General features: G+C 31.9%; 4 protein-coding genes across 4 annotated transcripts; all 4 read left to right on the top strand.

Moving 5' to 3' along the window:
- The first annotated feature begins 804 nt into the window (after positions 1-804).
- On the top strand, positions 805-4,485 carry LOC113563388 (zinc finger protein 718-like). Its single transcript, XM_026974998.1, has 2 exons — positions 805-931; positions 1,371-4,485. The coding sequence occupies exon 2, from the start codon at positions 1,403-1,405 to the stop codon at positions 1,934-1,936; it is 534 nt and encodes a 177-aa protein (XP_026830799.1). The 5' UTR covers positions 805-931; positions 1,371-1,402; the 3' UTR covers positions 1,937-4,485.
- Positions 4,486-4,533: 48 nt separating this feature from the next.
- On the top strand, positions 4,534-6,997 carry LOC113563348 (gastrula zinc finger protein 5-1-like). Its single transcript, XM_026974818.1, has 3 exons — positions 4,534-4,558; positions 5,325-5,537; positions 6,768-6,997. The coding sequence occupies exons 1-3, from the start codon at positions 4,534-4,536 to the stop codon at positions 6,995-6,997; spliced, it is 468 nt and encodes a 155-aa protein (XP_026830619.1).
- Positions 6,998-8,117: 1,120 nt separating this feature from the next.
- Positions 8,118-13,167, top strand: LOC113563347 (zinc finger protein 16-like). Its single transcript, XM_026974817.1, has 3 exons — positions 8,118-8,370; positions 11,087-11,356; positions 12,956-13,167. The coding sequence occupies exons 1-3, from the start codon at positions 8,118-8,120 to the stop codon at positions 13,165-13,167; spliced, it is 735 nt and encodes a 244-aa protein (XP_026830618.1).
- Positions 13,168-19,533: 6,366 nt separating this feature from the next.
- On the top strand, positions 19,534-21,935 carry LOC105283032 (longitudinals lacking protein, isoforms F/I/K/T-like). Its single transcript, XM_011345477.3, has one exon. The coding sequence runs from the start codon at positions 20,995-20,997 to the stop codon at positions 21,505-21,507; it is 513 nt and encodes a 170-aa protein (XP_011343779.1). The 5' UTR covers positions 19,534-20,994; the 3' UTR covers positions 21,508-21,935.
- The last annotated feature ends 566 nt before the right edge of the window (positions 21,936-22,501 follow it).

The following is a 22,501-nucleotide window of genomic DNA, read 5'->3' as shown; positions in this document are numbered from 1 at the left end:
TGAATGTGGAGGTCGCAGAAACTTCTGCTGCGAGCTGTGTGGACGGGGATTCACGCAGAACGTCAGTTTGCGCCGCCACTTGATGCAGAGTCACCATATATATCAGCCACCGAGGAAGCAGTGCATCCGAAAGATCATCAAGTGAAGACACGTTCATCGTTCTTCATCCTTGAAAATTATCGGAAATTTTGGAGTGCGTCACATCTGCGCATTGAAGTCCTCGTCAAAAGCAAACATCTTGTGACCGTATCTACAATGAAGACCAACTGTGAAGAATAGATATGACTGGAGATTACTATATAATATGCTCGCACGTTATGCTCACCCTGAAGATCATTTATAGGAAGATACACAGCATCTCTAGAAGATTAAGTAGAGCCTGTAGGATCCGTACCACTGAAGTACGCAGCGATCCGATGCACACCTGGGGTTCATCACGCGAAGAGTGTTTGTCTAGTGATCCTAGTACTAATGATATTAGTACATGTTATATGTTCACGCAATCCGACTTTCACTAAGTAAATGTTAATAAAGTTGTAAACGCTGTTAAGATATTTTGTGCCTGTTCAAATATAGAAAATGCATAATATCCATAGTAGCACAAATGTGAAAAAAATCAATAAAACTCTGTTTAATCAATTACAACGAAACCATGAACGAATCTGTTGCTTCACATTGCCCGACTATCTCAAGACAAATGGGCATATGCTGTCTTCCACACTGAAGATCTTCAACAGATATATAATGACTTTTTATAATATATTTACTCGATGATTTTCGTAAATTGTAAATAGCTAATTGAAATTTACATAGTATTTTTTTACACATTTAAAAAGTACTCCACTCTTTTACCGTGGCATGTACCGTTCTTATTCTTTTACCGACGTCATCTTATGCCGGGAATAATACATCCTTCATATCGCTACTACGTGTACGTATATATTTGACAATTATTACTGGAATACTTCCCCCTGTTTTAGTTTCTGTTCCTTCTCTCTTCTTTACACGTGAAATATTTACTGTAATTTTAGATGATTTTATACATGAAATTGTAAAACTGCAGGTCCTCTTAATACGTTCAAACTACTGCCACCTAATCTTTCTCAAATCTCTCGTTGATAATGCATTGTCTAATGCATTGTTTCTTTTAAAACTCATTTACATGTGTTTCTGAAACGCGGATTTTTTAAATCTCTTGTATTTCTTATTCTTCCCACACTCATTTTGTGATTGCTTATCTTTAGTATTTTTAGTATCTTTAATATTTTCCATCGATACATAATAGAACTTTCATTTTACTTCACATCTTCTTTCTCGAAATCCGATCCTGCCTCGATTTTCTTTAATATCGTTATTTTGATTTTTTTCAGGCAACAAACCGAAATATCCAGATGTTCCGGATATGTTCCGGAAGCCCTCGATGCCATTATTCTGCCTACCTACAGCGGTAGTCCCTGGGCCTATCACTGGACCTGTGCCCGCACCTATGTCCGTACCTATGCCTGGACCTGCGTCTGGACTTATGCCCGGATCTACAACCAGCATGCAGACTAGCTCGCATACGCGAAAACAGCAAACGGACAAACCGTATACATGCTCCGAATGCGGCCAGGGATTATCTTACATTTTTACTCTAAATCGCCATCGCAAGACTACCTGCGGTAAAGTACGCAACACTAACGGTGAATGGAAATGCAAAGATTGCCCTAGATCGTACCAGACCAAGGGCAATCTGAAGCGTCACAAAAAATATGGATGCGGTGTACCACGACAGTTCTACTGCGTATTCTGCGGTGGAACCTTCACCCAGCGCTGCAGTCTATATCGGCACCTGAAGAACCAACACGAACAAAACGATGATAGATTGATGCAGAGAGAATTAGATCAAGACTCTGGAATATATTCATCCGCAGAATCACTTCATTCGTCAAACTAGAGCAACATCAGCACTACTTCAGAGTAAATATCGATTTGTTCAGGCAATGATCGCGCATATTAGTAGTGGTGCACATGTTAGAGGACAAAATCACATGATTTCTATTCTTGCCAAGAAAATCGCAGAGTTAACATGGAACGACAATAAATCGTGACGAGGAATGAGCATCAGTGGTTCCTAAAAATTATTAAAAGACTCATTTCGAAAATGGAAGATTTTTTAATGTAAGGAGAGACGAGAGAGAAGTGCGCGACAAATTATGCAGATCTTCGATAACTTGTAAGACTTTCTCTGGGAAGTCATTGAAAGTGAAAAATCAGTCGCGTCGCGTACAAAAATACGTATATTAGATAATTAAGAATATCGGAAGATAACAAAAGTGCTACTTCAGACTAAGCAATAGTTCCTTGGCAAAACAAAAAACCTATTGAGAAAATGAGCTTTAAGATTAGGAATTGACATTTTTTTGTTGTTTAAACAGAAAGTGAGATTTTTGGACAGTTTCAAGAAACATAAAAGAATTCTTTATGAAAATTGTTCTGTCACGTAAGTGCGCGCGTCTCATGCTTAGTGATAAGAAAGTTTGTTTTGAATTATTGCAATCGAATGTAATTAGTTTAATGTAATTAGTTTTTAAGAATAGTCGAAAGAATTCGCTTTCAAACTTTTAAGAATATTCTTTTTATTAGAGACAAGAGTTTAGAGGTTGATTTAAGAGGAGAAAAATATAAACTGTTTAAAAACTTAGTCCTAGAATAATAAAAATTATATTCTTTATTATAAAAGTATAATATATGCACTTTGAATCTATTTAATTTTTAGAATAAAGTGCATATGACAGTAAGACGCAAAATTAAAAAAAAACTTGGAGTGAAAATCTCTATATATATAATTTATTTAATTTAATTAATCTACTTAATTGACTATCGTATTAGAATTAGTACATGATTTTCGATCGTATTATGGAAATTATATTAAATTTATAATTTATAAAATTATATCTCAATTTTATTGTAATTGAAAATATTTGGGTCAGTTTTGTTTAGATTTTATTTTATTACGATTTTGTACGCATCAATATGTGATAAATATATAATATGATTATTTAACAGAAGCATTAAGATGTCGCAATGAAATTCGCATGAGTATGCAGAGATTTCATTCCTTGATGAACCAACGAGACATTAACGATTGCGTATTGATAAACCTGAAGGTAGATCGTATCTTTTGAAATCGAGATAATTTCTGACACTTCTGAACTCTTGATATTCGTGTTAAGACAGAAATAACATATGTAATATTTAGATAAAGATTAAGGCTGTCTGCGACCTCTTTTTGTGGTATTATGCTGCAAGCGACTTGTAGGTAAAATCGGTAAAAAAAAACAGAAAGGAAAGAGGATGGCAAGATTGATTACATCGAGAGGACAAAAAGATAGTGTCGCAGAATCTAAACAATTATTATTTACGTGCTCTTTTCTTGAGTGTCTTACAGTTGTTTGTAACGCGCACATATGCGCTTACTACGCGCGCGCGCGTGTGTGTGTGTGTGATGCATTGCAGCTTATTAGCATAAACTTAATAGTTTCATTAAGTTTTTGGAATGTTGTTGAAAAGCGATGAGTTAAACATCTATCGCCTTAGACAGGTTTGACGTTTTGCGTTTTGTCCGCTTTCTCATTGTTTTACGCGTGTAACACAGATACGCTTCAAGAATCTTCGAATTGCGAAGTATCCTGTGTGAATCTGAGTTTGAGTTGTAACGACGCGGGACTACAACTCCCATGTCATCCATTATATCACTATAAGATGGCATAAAACTAGAATATGCGTTTTTCTCTTTATGTCGTTACTTAAGTATATTGATGTTATGCGCCAATAATAATGACTTGAAGCACCTTTTTCATCACTATATATTTCACTGATACAACGGAAGGGATTAAACTAGGATAATACACAATGGTGCACTTACGAGACTTTTATAACATATTAGCGCGTTACGATTCGAATTAAACGAATTAAATGGTTATATTGGGATTAAATGTCGTACACCGTGATTGACCAATGTCAAAAGTATGAATTTATATATAAGTATACGTGTGTTTACTCTCTATTCGAGACTGCTAATGTAATTAATTTTCGTACGTCTACGACGAATCGGAAATTATTGGCGTTTTTCGAATCTCGGCTGTGAAGATCATTATTCGAAAATTGTTGATCGATTTTCAATTTTTTTGTTATTAGATCAAGAAGTCTTGCATAAGCAGAAAATTATTCTTATTGACGTACGTATTTGTAACACAAACATTTTATCGAAAAATTGATGATGAAAAAAAAGACTTATAAGTAGAAGAAGAATATATAAAAACACGCTCATAAGACAATCGTCGCGTTTGTATATGGATCTGAGTTCGTTTGCATCAATCGATATATTATATATGTTACAAACATATGTATATCTTGCGAAGTAAAAGGGAGCACAACTTATGATGGAATATATTTTGTTGTTCTGTAAAATATTACGCATAATAAAGTCGTACAATTTACACACGTCCTGCCGTTTCATTAAGCTTTCGGCTGTCTCGATCGCCAAGAAAGATGAAGCGTTCCACGAGATGTACAGGTAATAAGAGGAATGAATATCTTCGATCTCTCTGTATTTGGCAGGAGGCGACTCGTTTTTCGTAATTATTAAACTCGTCGAATGAGGGATCTGTTCGAATTTCATCATTCAAATGTTCTGCGGAGATTCTTCCCAGGTTTACAATAGTGAGAAATGAAAATACGATTTTCCCAATCTCCAAATTATGTCTTTGAGATTCTCTTAAATTCAAAAATTCTGTAAACATTTATGTGATCGTCTAAAGCTAGGTAATGTACGTCTTCGTACTTGGTGGTACCTTGGTGGTTCAACCTGGACGGACAAATGACTTGTTTGATCCATTCGTATACAGTTATATCTGTTACGCACAGTGTATCTCATTGCATTTCCAAGTGTCATAAACAGAAAACCATTACATTAAAGCATTTATAGCCTCGAGAACATAACATACAATATGCTTTTTTAACTACATATCTGCTTCAATATCTTTCCTTTATCTAAATTTCTAAATTCTTGATACATTCTGTTATTAATGATTCACTGCACTCAGCAGCTAGAAAACGTATCTATTATAATATACGTTACTATTATTTTCACATTGTATTGTTGTGTGTATAAGAGAGAAAGGGAGGAAAAGAGAGGAAAGGGGGGATGCTTATGATCACAGGAAAGACTAGGCTTAATTGGTGATATATTGGAATAAGTACATTCAACGTTTAATGTGTTATCCATTTTGTCTTATAAACATTTGTTGTTCTATTTACATGAGATTCTGATCATGTTTCAGTTAAACTGCGACTCTTCTGCGATGGACTGCCGCGTGACATTTGGAAGCAATGCAAGGACGAGCTGCGTTGTCTAAAATGCACCAAACGGTACAGCGACTGGCGCAGCCTACGGAAACACATGAATTTTTTCTGTCAAATGGAGCCGCTCTATCCTTGCCCGTACTGCTCTCATAGAGCTAGAATACCTACTTTGCTAAAGTATCATATTGTTCGTGAGCATCTGGCACCTGCGTCGCTCGAGGAAACACGTTGAGACTTTAGTTGTGTGATAAGTATGAGATCTTAATTGCCGAGTATAGAATACATTTTGTGGATACGTTTTACAACAAAATAACATCTTTATATGTCCATTCAGTTTACCGGAATATTATTTAGGACACTAGGAAACCTTGCGAATAATTTTGATTTCTTTTACTCTGCTTTGACAAAAGCAGAGTTAGCATTGTCAATAAAGAATATCAATGTGTCATTCTTAACATAATAAATATAATTATTAATTAAAGTTCTGTTGCAACTTCCAAGCTAAATTGCAATTGTTTAAATTATATATTACGTTAATTGTTATTATTACATTGAAATGTTATGAATAAATCGTATATTTTGTTACGTTGCAACACGGAAAATTTTATTTGTCTAATGCAGATTGTACTTATAGCTATATTATAGTTTATGGTTTATAGAATTATGTTAAGCAATATAATTACAAGTTATAAAACAGCAATTAAATATTAATAAGTTTTTATAAATTTCGCTTCAGAAGAATTTGAATTTATTTTTGTTGATAATAATATGTGATTTTACACGAGAGTGTATTGTTTGTATCATATTTTATACAATGAAAAAGAAAATGAGAATGCTGTTTTTACTGTTGTCTTTATTATCCCTGTTACAAAATATTTATTGTATTGTAAAACTCAATTATGTATGTATGTGGGATCTTATTTTTCACGAAAACTTGATTGCATTGCAACATTTTCAAACTGTTGCGATTATCAATTTTCTTATAATTAACTTTGCGATTTTCCCTTAATTTACTTACATATAATAATAATAATAAAGATGTTGCATTAATCAAGATATAAAAATATCTTTAATTATTAAACACCCATTTCTTCAATATTCCTACAAAGTTGCATCAGTTCTACTACATTAAATAAACAGCACATAAAAATAAATGGTATACTATGATGAAATATATATAATACTATTAAAATAAAAGAAAAGATTTACATATTTTATTTCAGGTATACTATAATAACGTGTACACGATGAAGTTTTTACACAACAATGTGAGTATGTGTTTAGTTATGAGTACGAAACAACTTCGCCGTCTCATGTCTCATCGAGTTCTTCGTGAGTTTCGTCGATTTTTATCGAAGAATGGAGGTGTCTGTTTTCAAAGTGGCCTCTACCTTTTTAACATTTTTACGTCTAATTTGTAGGGTTTGGTCTGGATGCGCAGCAATCAGAAGACTCCTTCGGGGAACAATCGGATAAGCCCAACTTCGTGTGTCCTAAATGCAACAAGGGCTATGCTTGGAAGGCGAGCCTTCAGCGTCACTTGAGCACTGTATGCGGCACATCGCTCATGTTCTATTGCAACCTCTGTGGGTACAAGACCAGTCGCAAGGACGTTCTCTTCAGGCACATACGACATGTGCATCCAAACTGACGGCAATGAATGGAGGAATATGAGTTTCACATCAGTTGATCTTCCGTAAATGTTTTTGTCGCAATGCGTTTAAATAACAAACGAATTTTCCAACAAATGTCTCATTCAAACGATATAATGTTGAGTTTAGCTGTGACATTAATTCCAAGTGGACACGTGGTTGCATTGCCTAAAGTGTATCTGATAAATGAGTTGTGATAATAAAGAAAACTACAAATGCAATTAAACATCTGATAAAATACTGCAAGTAGATAATAATGAGCCAATTTTGGAAATCCATATGTGGAAACTCTTTCTTAATTTTCTTTAGTTTATTCACATTTTATTTCTCTACTTTGGGATCACTTTATTATTTATTTATATTTTATTGTGATTCGTCTTTTGAGTACTTTTAATGCAGAATAGTGAAATTAGAAATAGATATTGCATATTAGGAGCATTAATACGCAAATGACTTTTTATATATTATAAAGTAAGAATGATTATGTTTTTCTCTGTCAAACCTTTTATAAAATATCATGTCTCATATAATATAAGTGTGTATATGTATGTAAAGCTATTAATGCTATTGTTAAATAATAGTATTATAAAGTCGATTATTTCCTTAAACTTAACAAGTTTTAATATTTTTAAAGATTTATCCGTCATTGCTTTGTAATCTAAAATAAATTTAGAATTCAATTTTTATTGTGTTATAGAGAGCTAGAGAGCAAAGGAATCGTGAATAATCTTAATTATTGTTACATTTTAATGTTTTTATTCTGGACGATAAGACAAAAATTAAGAAACCCAAAAATCAGCATTTGTTTATCAGCATTTTGCTATCTATACCTATAGATAACTATGCTCTATCTTTGTATTGATAAATAGTTAAAAGCACTTCCAAAGACCGATCCATTGTTTTTAATGTTCGCATATTGACATTTCAAAATAGCCTTATTAATCGGGCAACATAGTCGCATTATTCAATTGTATATTATTGTACGTCTTGGTTCTTTCATATTATTTCATAGTGGTAAGACCTATTATAGGTTTCATCTATGCAGATGTTCGCCATCGTCTAGCGAACACGGCTACATCCTAGCATCTTTCGTTTGTTTCAGGCACTGAGGACTGGAACATGCGCGGCTGTGTGAATAACTACGATCCTACATATCCCGTTCACAAGCGGCATATATGCCCCTTCTGCAAGAAAGTCTACGTCCTAAAAACTCTGCTGAAGAAACATATGCAGTTCGGCTGCAAGATGAATTCGCGTAGCGCGCAGTTTGCCTGCACCTTCTGTCCTTACAAGAGCATGTACAAGGCCAATACCGAGAGACACGTGAGAAATGTTCATAACACTGGCGGCCTTAAGTTCCGTTGCGAGCTCTGTAACTTCCACAGCAACTACTCTTTCTGCGTACGCAGACACATAAAAACTTTCCATCGCGCTATCATGAGCGAACCAAAGCAGTAAAGGATAATATTTTTTTCTTTCTTTTCTTCAGATTTTATTTGATTTTTGTTCTCGTGCAATCTTTTTATCCAAGATTTTTTTCAGAAATTATTGTTGTATAGGAATAGATCATCGTTTAATTTATTTACAACCTTTAATTCCCAAATTAATGGACGAATTTAAAGGTTTATAGTTTAATAATCAAGTTTTTTTAATAATAAGTTTTGGAATACTTTATCATGAAGAGAGAATTAAAACCTCGATCATGTAAATGTATATAAATGCATGTAATTATGTATATTATTTATAATATAAATAACTACAATACGGATGTTTTTGATTTGTATCAGTAATTAAGTCACTTAGAATATCGTTGTATAATAGGGTCCGATTACAACTACGCAACATATTCAATTCTAACTCAATGTTAATGTATTAATTATCCTTTTCCTGAGTATAATATGAAACAAACTAACAATATTTTATCATAATTTATTTTTTTATTTAACATATGTAATTTAAAAGTATTTGTGTGAAAAAAACATTTAAAGGATTCTTCAACATAAAATATAAAATAAGTATAAATATAGGACCAATTATCTGTTATTAATGGTATAGCATTGGTAAAAAAATAATCTTAAAAATATAATAAATCGAAAACGCGTGAAGTAAAATTTTTTGCTATTTTATATTTGGAAAAGTAATTTCTATGGATAATTCTTCGATGAATGACAAGATAAAAATAACTTTTCCAATTTCCTTATTTAATTACCAAAATTTTTCTTCTTATCTAAAATACGTATAATGCATTTATGTAGTTTCTAATAGTCATTTCTAATAGTCATTTTTTAATAATATGGCTTTCTTATGTTTGGAAAGTTTTGGCTTAGAATGAAGCAATAATGTAAGGAATAAATATCCTATCTTTCTCAAATAAATAACAGAAACAGCAATAATAGATACAATTTTAATATTAAGTTATTATCGCATTCATGATTGCTGTAACGGAAAACTGAAATAAACCATGGGTAAGATATCAAAATCTATTTTGCAAATTGCAGTTATTTAAAACAAAACTACCAAGCTGTCAATAATTAGTCATATCTATACAAATTAATTGAGCGAAGAATTGATTAAGAAAATGTTTTACTTGCAAATAAAAATCTGAATACGCGTGTTATAATATGTCGTAGATTTTTATGAATTTATGGATAGATATCTGTATGACCCATATATGATCCATTCTAATAAGATTTGTTTATTTAGTACACAAATATTCAAGATTTATAAAATTAATTTATAGAAAATGTCTCTTTTCTCAAATGCAAGATTTTATAGCAAACTATTAGCATTTGATAATACAGTTTAAAGTATGCGACGTGTATAATTGTCAACTGTTGCGATTGTATTATAGACGCACAATAATATTTATAAATTTGTAGCTGAAAGGAGTGCATGTACTGTTATGTAAAGAAGAATGTTTTTGATGTTTTGTTTAACGTCATTAAATATTCTCCAAGTATTCAATTTTGTATTTGTTATACTAAGCAAATTACTGTTTTGACTCTCTTTATAAGTGCTGCACTGTTTTATATAATTTCATATTTTTGATATGGGTGCAATTCTGCATTATATTTTCATTAAAATATGAAAAACCGATATATGTTGATATTTAATGTAAAATTTGCATAGAAATCGAAAATAAATATATTGAATATATAGAATAACAGAGAAATATCTTTAAGTTTTAGAATTTTAGTAAAAATTGTGCCTATATCGAAAATATACAATAAATTATTTTATATGCGAATAGATATTGTGTGCTCATTATTAACTACAGATACGTTATAAAAAGCGGAAGTACTTCTACCGTGCATTGTCGTCGAATTTGTTCTCACCGATGTCTCTATCGGTGTATTATGTTAGATTTGCAATAAATTTACAGTTACAAGCGATATGCGCCTTCTGACTTCTTTCTTGCCGTTTTCTACTTCTGCTTTGTGGCTTATAAAAGAGAAATATTTTAAGCAATTTATTGGCTTTATATTATTTATAATTTTATTGAACATTTTTTATTTAAATTAAATTTGTGCACTGTTAATAAAGTAATTTCTACTTTATTTTTGAAATTATTAAGATTTTATTTTTATCTGAAAACTATTTATAATGCTGGATTAAAATTTTTAACCGAATAACTTGCGCAAGATGTCTACATATATAATTGTACATGATGATCGCTTTTATTAAACGATATTATTGTTTTAGCTTTGATGTATAATCATATATAACATACTCTTCTTCTTACAATGAATTAAAGCAGTATGAGATTAATTTATGTTAGAGCTCATACAAATAGTGCCTCAATAGATACACGAAAAAATTTTACAATATTGTTTAAAACCAGTTTTTGCTTCTGCAATTGATCGAGCTACTGTTTTAATTTGATCTTTAATTTGAACTTGATAACAATTTTATGAAATTGTCCTGATAATATTTGTCACATCGACAGTTCTTCGATGTGCACACGATATGAATTTTAAAGTTGTTTGACCATCTGAGATTCTCTTGCAATTGATATTTGCTAGATCAATGTGCTCGCATCTAAGATTGCCGCTTTATTTTTATTAATTGATCTGACATTAATGTTTCAGCTTCGTTACGGTATGGTAGCCATATGTGTAAAACACCATATGGCTATGATATCAATAATGTGCGGCGCCAACAACAGAACAATGATGGATCACATGATAAGGCTTACGTGTGCACGAATTGCAGTAGGGCCTATACGTTGAAGAAATCCCTTTGGAAGCATCAAAAATATGAATGTGTGAATCCGAAACTGAGGTTTAGCTGCGAAATGTGCTCGTACAAAACCCCGTATAAATGGAGCATTGACCAGCACACCAAAAAACATTACAGTTGTAATCATAATCGTTCTCCAGCTTGTTAGAGCTCATGTATTATTCTGTCAAACTTGACTGATACTGTTTAATGAAACATTTTTTATTAAACAGTTTCTTATTGACATTTATTCAGATGAAGATGAAGAGCGTTTGAATGAGACTATATAAAACGATATACAAAACGAATACAAAAGTGAAAATTTTTTACTCCATGACTTGGCATTGTTAAGTTCTCTTCTTATTATATGTGTATATATATATATATATTCTTTTAAACGCCTTTAATCTTCAATTTTTGTACTGATCGAATTTTTGATTGACAACGCCGGAAAAGTGTGTAAAGAATTTCTTCGCGCATAAATTGTACATATCGAAGATTTAACAATAGACAACTGAAGAGATTTTGTGATCGTACAATGTAAAATTCTATAATTATATAAAATTGAATAAAAATTGCTGTTTTATTATACTAAAGATCTTTCTTTTCTGAAACATTTATCTTTTTAAATACAAGAAACACTCTTTTATGAGATTCTTTTATTTAACTATCGAAAATGTATGTTATTGTTTAGTGAGATATGAAGAAACGTGTTTATATTTATTAGTATATAATATATAATTCTTGATTCTTTATTGAAGAAAAAGAGAAAGAGAAAAAAATATTATATGACAAAATAAAGAAGTTCAAGAGCCCAATATAGGACTAAGAGAAAAGGTTTTTCTATTTTCTAATTTCTTTTTCTATTTTAATTCTTGGATTTCAGTTGTTATGTTTTGTTGCCAATTCGTTATTTAAAAAATTGAAAGGCAAATTAATGTTGTATATATTTCAGCATAGTGCTTTAATAAAACATGTTTGGCAGCTTGGTATAATGACTTCTAATCTTCCTCATCCCGAATCAGACTCTTCCTAGAACTTATAGAGTAGTAATCTTTGTGTGAGTTATTTGCAAATTTTTCCGAGCTTTTATTGATTTTTAAGATGGCTTTTGAATCCTGAGGGATGTACCAAGCTTTCGGAAAGAGCAAATTTCCGATTTCCTTGCGGCAAGAAGTGTCAATCTGATAACTTATTAGAATACTAAGCTTGATTTATGAGATCTCTTAAATAGTACTTGATGCATTAAACGTAAATATAATTTATTATATAAATGCATAACGTATTTGCGTTATCGAAAATAGTGTTTGTGATCTTTTGAAAAAAAATATAAAAACATTCATCTATTCATAAGAAGGACTACTAATATAATATTTGATGCATGTAACGAGAAAGAAATTAAAATTTTGAATTATTATGTTTTAAAATTTAATATTTTACAAAAAGTAGCCAGACAAATTATTCCATAACACAGACATATTGCTACCTTTGTTCAAACGAAGGTTTCAATTAATTTCTTTATCTTGTTAAATTGCTATCCAAAAATTAATTTATAGATTAGTTCACAAACGTAAAATGATATCTCATAAATCGGACTGCTCGTTGCTATAGACATTCGCGAGTATTTTCATCGTGACCGTGATCTTGATACTGCTGTTTTTGTTGAACCTCTCTTGCGAGGCTTGAACAGCTCAAGCAGCTTCTATTTAAATTGACTAACGTAGTTCCTCTGTTTCCAGCTTACCGGAAGATGTACATGGGTGATCAGGTACTCGGCTACACCTGTACCATGTGCAGCAAGTTCTACAAGATGTGGAGCAACTACTTGAAGCACAAGTGTGAGCCGCCACAATTCAAGTGCCCACTGTGCCCGTTTGCCGCATTCAAAGCCTTCATCTTGCACGCCCATCAGGCCGAGCAACATTTCAAAGTTACCTCGCCGAATACATAAATCACTTATATGTAGTAGTAACAGACGACAGAGAAGAAATTGTCGAATTGCCTTAATCGTTAAGATTCTTCGCAGCCAGTGGATTATGTGCTGTCGTGACTTATCAATTCTATTTCGAGCATTTTACAGCTCCGTTAAGAGAAGTAACTTATTTCAAGATGCTCGACGACCGTTCTCTTAGTAGTTTTGATTAGAAATCCGATTAGAGGACGTGTATACTTCGAAGAGTATATTTTTCGTAAATTCTTGTAAGATCGATGCAGAAAACGGTAATAACTTTCGAGTCTGTTATAGAGTCGATTTTATTGTAGAATAAATCGACTATTGCGTTTATAGTGACCTAACTACCGGCAAACTTCATCAGGAGTTGTAAAGAAAATCAGACTTTAATAAATAGATAATAGACAGTAGTGCGCAGCAAACCAGAAATGATATGAAGAAATACAAATTATTATTTGTAATGTACTTTTTTTCTCCGTATCGCTTTAGTATAAAGCCACATAAGTACTAAGATGGTAATAATGACCAACGTACATACAAGTACGAACAACAAGCATACGATCATTATTAATACAACGCAGAAATTTGTATCCCACAATAAATTATAAAGAAAAAAAGACTGAGTGACAATAATAGGGATTATACGAGATGTATGCTGTCATGCATCTTGCACACATATGCTTTTATATATCATACACATATATAATATCTTTCCTCATAATTGAAGGAGTGTGACATCGGAAAATATTCATTTTGCTATCAGATGTTGGAAGCCAGATATTGAAAAATAATCAAATGTGCTATAAATGAATATTTCGTATGTAATGAGAATCGATGCTGAGATCTGACAATGATTATCGTTGCCAATACTATACATTATCGATTCTTGCTATATATAAATCTCAAAATTCTATTTCGATACGAAGTGTTATGCCAACTGCTTACGCAAACATGATTATAAAAATATCACATAATCCGTAGTATTTATAAATGCATGTATTTTCGTAATACACAAACAATAAAGTGTCAGAAAAGCATTCAAAAATAGGACGAGTCTCATTTTTAGATGACAGGCCAAATGTTACAACGACCTTTTTTTCCCCAGATTGTTAATTGTTCTTGAATTAAAATTTTACTTAACAATAACAATAGAAATTTTATTGTAATAAAAAAATTCTTTATTTTATTTTAAGATACGATACACACACACACGTGTGTGTGTGTGTGTGTGTGTGTGTGTGTGTGTGTGTGTGTGTGTGTGTGTGTGTGTGATTTATACACATAAATATATACACATAAATACATACATATATATATATATATATGTATATATATAATTTTATAAACAATATGTATTCCTTTACGAAAATCTTATAAATGCTGTTTTTTCTCAGTATAAAACTTATTCATCGATGTTTTTCCTCAAAATATTTCCAATTCTTTCTTTTTACCCTTTGTGAACTTTCTTCGGGACATAACTAACGACTGATTAAAAACATTCTGTATTTCAGATCGCCTGAAGGATTCTACAGGACACTATGATTCTGGCGAGTTACCTGGTACGACAAGAAAATAATCGAATATGTACCGCACATACGGAATACAAATATTAATATTATACGCTAATGCTTTTTTACGAGCAAGGGCATTGTTACCGTCGTGATGTGTATAGGAACAGCTACTCAATGATAGTTACTCTTCCTTCCGTTCCAGGTTTCCATACGTGCTGCGAGTGCAAGAAAACCTACAGGTCGCGAATGGCATTGAATCGGCACGTGCGAGAAGAATGCGGCAGGATTTTATACACTTGTCCGTACTGTCACAACATCATGCCCATGAAATTCAATCTGTTGAATCATTTGAAGAAGGAGCATGGTTGTTAAAATTTAATCTCCGCGGAAAAATATTCGAGGAAGCGATTATTCACTTTGCAATTGTCTTAATTCACGTTTGTTATTTTCTTTTTATAAATGAGAAACAGTTATTATGAAACATGATATTTCTTTGTATAATAACAATCGCAAACAATATCAAAGTAATATTTGTATACATGCAGTTTTATTATTGTAATAATTAATATCCTTTGAGAGATATATCGCAAATTTTGTGCTGTATGAATTTTTTAAAGAAAAGTTACGAAATATCATATTTTGTAGCACTCTCTGATGTATAAAACAAATAATTGAAAGAGATGCAAAGTTAAAATACATTGTTATATAATTGTGTAAGCAAGAATATGATGAGATAGCATATCTTTTGACTTTATATCCGGTTTAGAAACTGTAATCTTCTTGATCACGCACAATGGATATTATTTCTTAAAATATTGCATGTAAATAACATATTTATAAAAAACATTACTGGGCGCGTGATTTTTATTTTACATTTTTTATGAATTTTGTTTACAGAAGACATTTGAATTCGATTTCCATTTTTTAAATAAGCAATTTCCATAATCTTTCAACTTATGAAACATTAAAATTGTTTAATACTTTATTTAATTGTACATTATAATATATAATATATGAGATTTAAAAAACTAAAAAGTTAATTTATTTTTAATTGTATAACTTGATAAGATTTTGTGAATAATTATCATATTATTACTTATATGTATATTTATATAAATAATATTTATATAATTAATGTGCATACGCACGACATGTATATTTTTACTAAACACTTTTTCATAAAATACGTTTCGGAAATATAATGCTTCTGTATTTTTCAATCGCTATTCAAATTGGGTATTAAAATTATATTTGAGAACAACTTGGAAAAAGTTAAATTTTCTTAATAAACGCAAATGTATTATTTAACAATTTCCTGAAACATTGTGATGAAAAATATATTTATTTCAGAAAGATTTCAAAAAGAGATTTATTTATTAAGTACGAATAAATAAGCATTTATAGAAATAAAAATATGTCAAAGAACAACAGTCATACATTGTTCTTCTCAAAATTAATAAGAAGATACCAATGAGTGCATGTTATGTCATTATATCAACGCAATTTTATTTCGCTTCTTTGTTTGTTTCATGCTTATATAGTCTGTCTTTGTTTTTAACAATTCTGTAACCTTATTCACGCCAAAGAATAGTTGAACTGTTTGAAAGGAAGAACATTCTTATCATAAAGAAGAAGAAGGTATACATAAAAACGCAGAAAATGCGTAGATATAGACTTTTGATGTATGCTACTTCTCCCAGCATTCTTGCGAGGTTTTGCGAGACAAACATTAACATATCTGTAATAATGTATAGGTAATAGTAAGAGAATTAATCGTTGATATTCGACTTTTTGTTATTTGAGATTTTAACATTATTGGAAATGAAATATTTTTTAACAAAATAGGAATATAACAAGATATACATAGAACATACTTTAGTGTAAGTACTAATTTAAACTAAAATTCCTAAGTATTACTTTTGACTTTGCAATAATTTTATTAAGTATGTATTTATTATTTAATAATTGTATGTGTACAATACATTTGGATGACAAATATCAATTTTTATTATAAATTGCTAGATGTTTCTTTTTAACGGTAATCTATTGCGCTAAGTATACATGCGAAAATTAATTATAAGTATAAATTAATTATAAATTATTGTTTGTATACTTAGCACAATATATGGCCATTTTATAATTAATTCTAAAACGTAATCTCTCTGTTGGAGGAATGCTCTCCAACGAACATCAGCAGCTATTGGAAACGGATAGCTAAGTCATATATATGATATTAACGTGGATGATTTTTCTTTTCAGGCTATCTTTTGGGCAATCAGATGCATACTTGCAAGACCTGCGGAAATACATACGTATATTATAGCTCGTTGACCAGACATGTGAGGGACGAATGTGGAAAAGCACCGAAGCATAAATGTCTATACTGTGCAAAAAGAACGAAGTTACGTTGCAATCTGTTGAAACACATGCGAACAAAGCATGGTTTTGAACAAGGAACTGAGAGCATTGGAACTGCGGATGGTAGCGGCAAAGTTGCGGACAACAGCTGGACCGGGGCCAAATTTAAAATACGTGGGATTAATAGGACATCTTCTACAATTACGCAGCAATTTTGTCAAACAAATATATAAAAACGCTAACTGTAACTACTCTATGAAGTATCACAGTTTAGTAGATTTTCGATGAGCACTTACATAGGTATATTTTATATTGACTCCTTCTAGCGGTATTTCCTTTTTAATTGTAAAATGTAAAATTTAAATGTAAAATTTTGATATTGTCGCATGTGCGCACTAGTATCAAGAATTTTTTGTAAATAAATACTTCAATGTCGATTAATAGAACTTAATTGAATCAATTTTTCGAATTTTATGTCTTTAGAAGTTTTTAATTATTAGTTTTATTTTAGTCATTTGTCTTGTTAGCCAGTTATCAACTATATAGCTTTTAACATGAAGAAGTTATTCTTTGTTATGCTGTTATGCCATGGAAACATACTATAAAAATATATATCAAAATTAATTAACTTTTATACGTATTTGTATTTTTTATAATACATTTTTATACCAGTATATTTTTATGATGTCTTACTTATAGCACTTTTTTATTATGCAATATGTAATTGCAAACATATAGTTTGTATTAATAATCCATATCAAAGTAAAAGAAAGAGTTGAATATAACGGTTTTATTTTCTATTATAACATATTATTTTTATTGGTACTAAAAAATTACGCACGCATATCAATAATAAAAGTAATATAATTTACAAGTCTTCTCGATTTATATATCATTATGTTGTTATTATTATTTAAGCCGTTACGTAAGCATGTTCGATTGTTATGTAGGCTGCTATTGTACTTTTTCAATTTAGAATTGATTCGTTTTTCAATTAATTTGTTGTTTTTTAAAAGTTAAAAATATCTTTCAAAATTACATAATCTCACAGAGGTAACTTAAGAGTAACTAAAGTTTGAATGTATCAACATTTTAAAATATGTTAATTATAAATGATCTCACTTTACACTATTACCTTCTGATTCGAATTTGTCTATGTTTATATTAATTATCATTTGTCAAATGACAAATGATAATTATATACATTGCAATGCAGTGTGCGATTAATATTAATATTAAAAACTCAGCCGAAGTTTGTTAGTGCTCGTCCAAAAGATATCGATGTTCCCCTTATATTCTGGATCAAGATGTCACTGACGGGTCTACGTATTGCTTTTTTCAGAGCACAACACCTGTTTGGCCTGCTCGAAGTCATATAAGTGGAAAAAGTCATTGCGCCGACATGTGCGCGAGAGTCCGGAATGCTGGCCATTTCTCCTGAGTTCTGGCAATGGTGAATTTATTCAACAAATCCACAACAAGATGTTGTACAATACTAAAAACTAATTTATTGATTGACTAAAAATGACGTCGGCGAAAATATCTTTTAATCATGTAAACTCTTTGTGTATTGTTATATTTGGAATATTTTTTATAAAAATAAATGTTACATTACATTGTAATGTAATATCATTGTTTTATCTTACATTTGTTAGCGGACACGTAAGATAAGTTTTTTAATTCAATTGATATAATACGATAATGCAAAGTTTTTATTTCTCTTTTTCTTGCAATCTGTATTAGTATGATATCAAAAGATATTATTATTTTTATGGTAAAAAATACACACACACACACATACAATGAAATTTTTTTGTTATTTTTCATTTAATTAATTTTATTTGTTATATGGTTTTACTTGTTTTCTCACTCAGTAATTTGATTTCGAAAAACTGCGCTATTTATTATTTGATTCAATTTTTCATTCATTTTGTTCAATGCAGAAGATAACATGGAATTGTAAAAATAACTTAAATTTACTAATTTCATTACATTACTGTCTCCAATATATAATTTTGTTACATTGACATTTCACCCGAAGGATGATTAACAATGATATCGATATTTCCAAGCCCCCGAAATCGTTCAATAGCATATATCATTTTGCATTATGAGTTATAAAATGATTGCAGTCTTTATCATCTTTTGGTTAAAATTATGACAATAATTAATATAAACAGTAAGTAATTTTTCGGTGGACAAAGAAGAGGTGTCTCTTTTATTTACTTTGAATATTTATAGCTCACAAGGCTCAAGACTCAGTTATCCAGGCTTGGTTCTGATCGGTTCATCGGGAATGTATCGAGCTGAAGGATTCTCCAGAACGTACGATTATTAGTCCTTAGATTGCCAGAACAGTTACTAAGATGCCGCCCGCGGTTTTCTGTTTCAGGTTGTTTATCACCGGAAGCATCATCTACTGTCACAGATAAGAAGCTTTCTCCTTGCATACAGTGCGAGTGTAGCTACAAGAGCAAAAGCTCGCTGAACTAACATATGCATTATGAATGCGGCAGGAAGAGACAATTTATCTATCTGATTTGTCACAGAAAATTGATCGGGAAAAATTACCTGCATGAACATACGTTCATCCTCTACGAAATTTGAATGCGAAAAAAGGGCCATCAACGTTATTCCTTTTTTTGTAATACTATGTAATACTTTTTTTTATATACTATGTCGATAAATTAGGTCTTTAGTCGCGTTTATTTGACCGATGTTAGCAAATTAAATAAATACATATTATATTTTCATCGACCTGCCACTGCATCGTTTCGCCTATGTGGGCACTTCAATTTTATGATATACGTATATATATGTAAATGTCGATACCTCTTTCTATCCACGTATGCTTATATATGTATGATTGTTCTGCGTTATATAAATCTCCGAGTACATAAAAAAAGAACTATTCCATTGTTCTTGATTTAATGACTCAATACGTTATGATATTGTTTTAGATGATCGCATTTTGTTTTTGGGTATCTTCTTTGGAGGGTTTTTTTTTGGAAACTGGTATGCTGTCACCCGAAACGGGAAGGCTGAGATATGAGGAGGAAGTATCTGTAACACATGAAAAAAAGTCTCAACGAAATTATCATTGATAAATTTTTCGAAGTTTATTTCCACCGTGGATACCTCTGCAAACGTTGAATTCTTCAATGTTATATGATGAAATGTTATCTACAGATTGATTTGACAATCTTGGACCCTCCTCTTTATCCGCCGTTCCCGTCTCACGCAGATTATTTCACGCTTCTTCACATAGACACGTATCCTTTGACAAAATTTGATCTTGGGTGCACATATCTTTTGGGCTATTGGCTGAATATTGTGTGTTGGGTTGGTTACGGGTTTTAATTTCATTGATTTCTTGATCAATTGCATATTTATCGACATGCACATCGACGAAACGTACCTGTTCTTCTTTTATCCTCTTTTTTCCTAATTTTTATAATTGTTCAGTCCAAATCATACGATGTCTATTATGACGTCTATAATACGATGTCTAAATTTTTCGAGTCAAATCATGCTCAGTTTGTGGCAAAGGTACTTTATAAAAATGATATGATTTAGAATAAAAAAAGAAAACAGATTCGAAGAGAGAAGACGAAAAACGAAAACAACATACGTATATCTGTTAAGTTCTATTAAACTAATATAAGAAGAACTTTAATTACAGTAACTTAATAACAGTTTTTAACAGTGGCGAAATAATTTTGCTGCATTATCACGAGCATGATCTTGACAAGACGATAACGTCAAGCTCGACACGCGGAATCGGCAGAAGTTCTTGTTAAAATTGTGAAGATTAGTATTGAAACTGTATTTCTTCCGATACCGCGTGGCGTTGCGATGGACGCCGTGTATAACCGAGCGAGCTGTTACGCTTTGTCTCACAGATTTAATTTCCTGACCACTTTCGCGCCCCCGCCGGCGCTGGATCCCTGTTACAGGCATGGGCGCACTACTGTCTTTGCTGCGCTCCGACTTTAAGCAGCAGCAGCAGCAACAACAACAGCAACATCAACCATCGACGAAGAAGGGTCATCACCGCGTGTCCGCGCCAACAATGATGACACGGGCCAATATCGCCATGGCAAATAGGCGCGCCAGCAACAACAATCCTAGCAGTGAGAGCCACAGCTACGACGATGGTACCAGTGGCACTACGTCCGCCCGCGAAGTCGTATTTCCGGACTCATTCGAGGTGTTGCCACAGCCGCACGATCTCAGCGTCCTGTACATGTCGGGTGTGCCGCACGAGCAGCAGCGCAAATTCCGTTGTCGCTTTTGCGGCAAGGGCTACCGCTGGAAGAGCACGATGCGTCGTCACGAAACGGTTGAGTGCGGCGGTAAACCGCCGGCCTTTGAGTGCTCCAAATGTCCGTATAAAGCCCGACAACGTGGCAATTTGACGGTCCACTTTAAGCGGCATCATCTGAAGTTGAACTTTGACGAAGGCGCTTAATAAAGATGAATGCTCAACGCGTGCCACGCTGAAAAACGTTCTCGTTATGGGCGAACAAGCGTCGTTAAAAAACAATCGTCTACGTGCGAGGTCTACGTTCTTTAAAGCGTCTCGAATATGCTCACGAATTGAACATTTTCCTTTTTACTCTTATGCAACATCCTCTCACCTGTTTCTTCTCTTTCGCTTCTTAACGCGGTACCTCGCCGCATTCTCCTCATGAGCTCAACATATATTTCATTTCTTTTCAATTATTATTTTATTAGGATATTGTTCTCCGATATTTCACGCAGATTATTTAACAAAAACTGGCAATATAGGTAGTGTCTAAATGTGGCACACTCTTATTCAGTCTACTTTTATTTATTTCTGAACTTTTCATATTTCCAAAACCAATTTTATTATAATATATATAACAATTTTGTTTTATTCAAATAGGATTTTAATTGAACTTTAATTGATTTTTTAAAATTACACAACAAAGGATTGGAAAAATTGTATTACAACTCAACGAAATATTTTGAGAGCAATTTTCTAAATTAGATAAGGATCTTATATTTTTCGCGTGTTGGTATTTGAATTCAATTCAATTCAATAGTCAAAATTTACACGCTACACATTAAGACCCGTAATCTCATTTTTATTTAGCGTTGAATTTTATTTAGAATGTATGATAGTCCGATATAGATCTTTTTAACAAGTAGATCGGTATTCACCTGTTAATATGGAAGAAAGATATCTCTTCCATGATGGAAGAAAAATATTCGTATTAGAACCGTGCGATGAGAATACGGGCCAAAGTGTTTAAATCTATTTATAAGTAAATAAGTGACTTAAGAAATCTTGATGAACATTATTGGTTTAATTTTACTTGCTGGGATTGGTGAACAAATTGTAGCTAATAGCTCGCGTACAATTTCTACTATTGCTTTTAGTTTGTAAGTTTACGTGACACTTTTAGTGCATAGAATTGTTCATTCGAGAATTCAGTGTT

This window comes from Ooceraea biroi, chromosome 14 (assembly GCF_003672135.1).
Source record: "Ooceraea biroi isolate clonal line C1 chromosome 14, Obir_v5.4, whole genome shotgun sequence".
Classification (NCBI taxonomy): Eukaryota; Metazoa; Arthropoda; class Insecta; order Hymenoptera; family Formicidae; genus Ooceraea; species Ooceraea biroi.
This window is presented reverse-complemented; position numbering and strand designations above follow the sequence as displayed.

Bases quoted from the DNA above. Each gene is read 5' to 3' on its own strand.
- LOC113563388 (XM_026974998.1), top strand. From the start codon at position 1,403: ATGTTCCGGAAGCCCTCGATGCCATTATTCTGCCTACCTACAGCGGTA.
- LOC113563348 (XM_026974818.1), top strand. From the start codon at position 4,534: ATGAAGCGTTCCACGAGATGTACAG. The intron at 4,559-5,324 runs GTAATAAGAGGA...ATCATGTTTCAG, and splicing joins GCGTTCCACGAGATGTACAG to TTAAACTGCGACTCTTCTGC. The intron at 5,538-6,767 runs GTGAGCATCTGG...TCTAATTTGTAG, and splicing joins GCTAAAGTATCATATTGTTC to GGTTTGGTCTGGATGCGCAG.
- LOC113563347 (XM_026974817.1), top strand. From the start codon at position 8,118: ATGCGCGGCTGTGTGAATAACTACGATCCTACATATCCCGTTCACAAG. The intron at 8,371-11,086 runs GTAACTTCCACA...TTAATGTTTCAG, and splicing joins TAAGTTCCGTTGCGAGCTCT to CTTCGTTACGGTATGGTAGC. The intron at 11,357-12,955 runs GTAATCATAATC...CTCTGTTTCCAG, and splicing joins CACCAAAAAACATTACAGTT to CTTACCGGAAGATGTACATG.
- LOC105283032 (XM_011345477.3), top strand. From the start codon at position 20,995: ATGGGCGCACTACTGTCTTTGCTGCGCTCCGACTTTAAGCAGCAGCAG.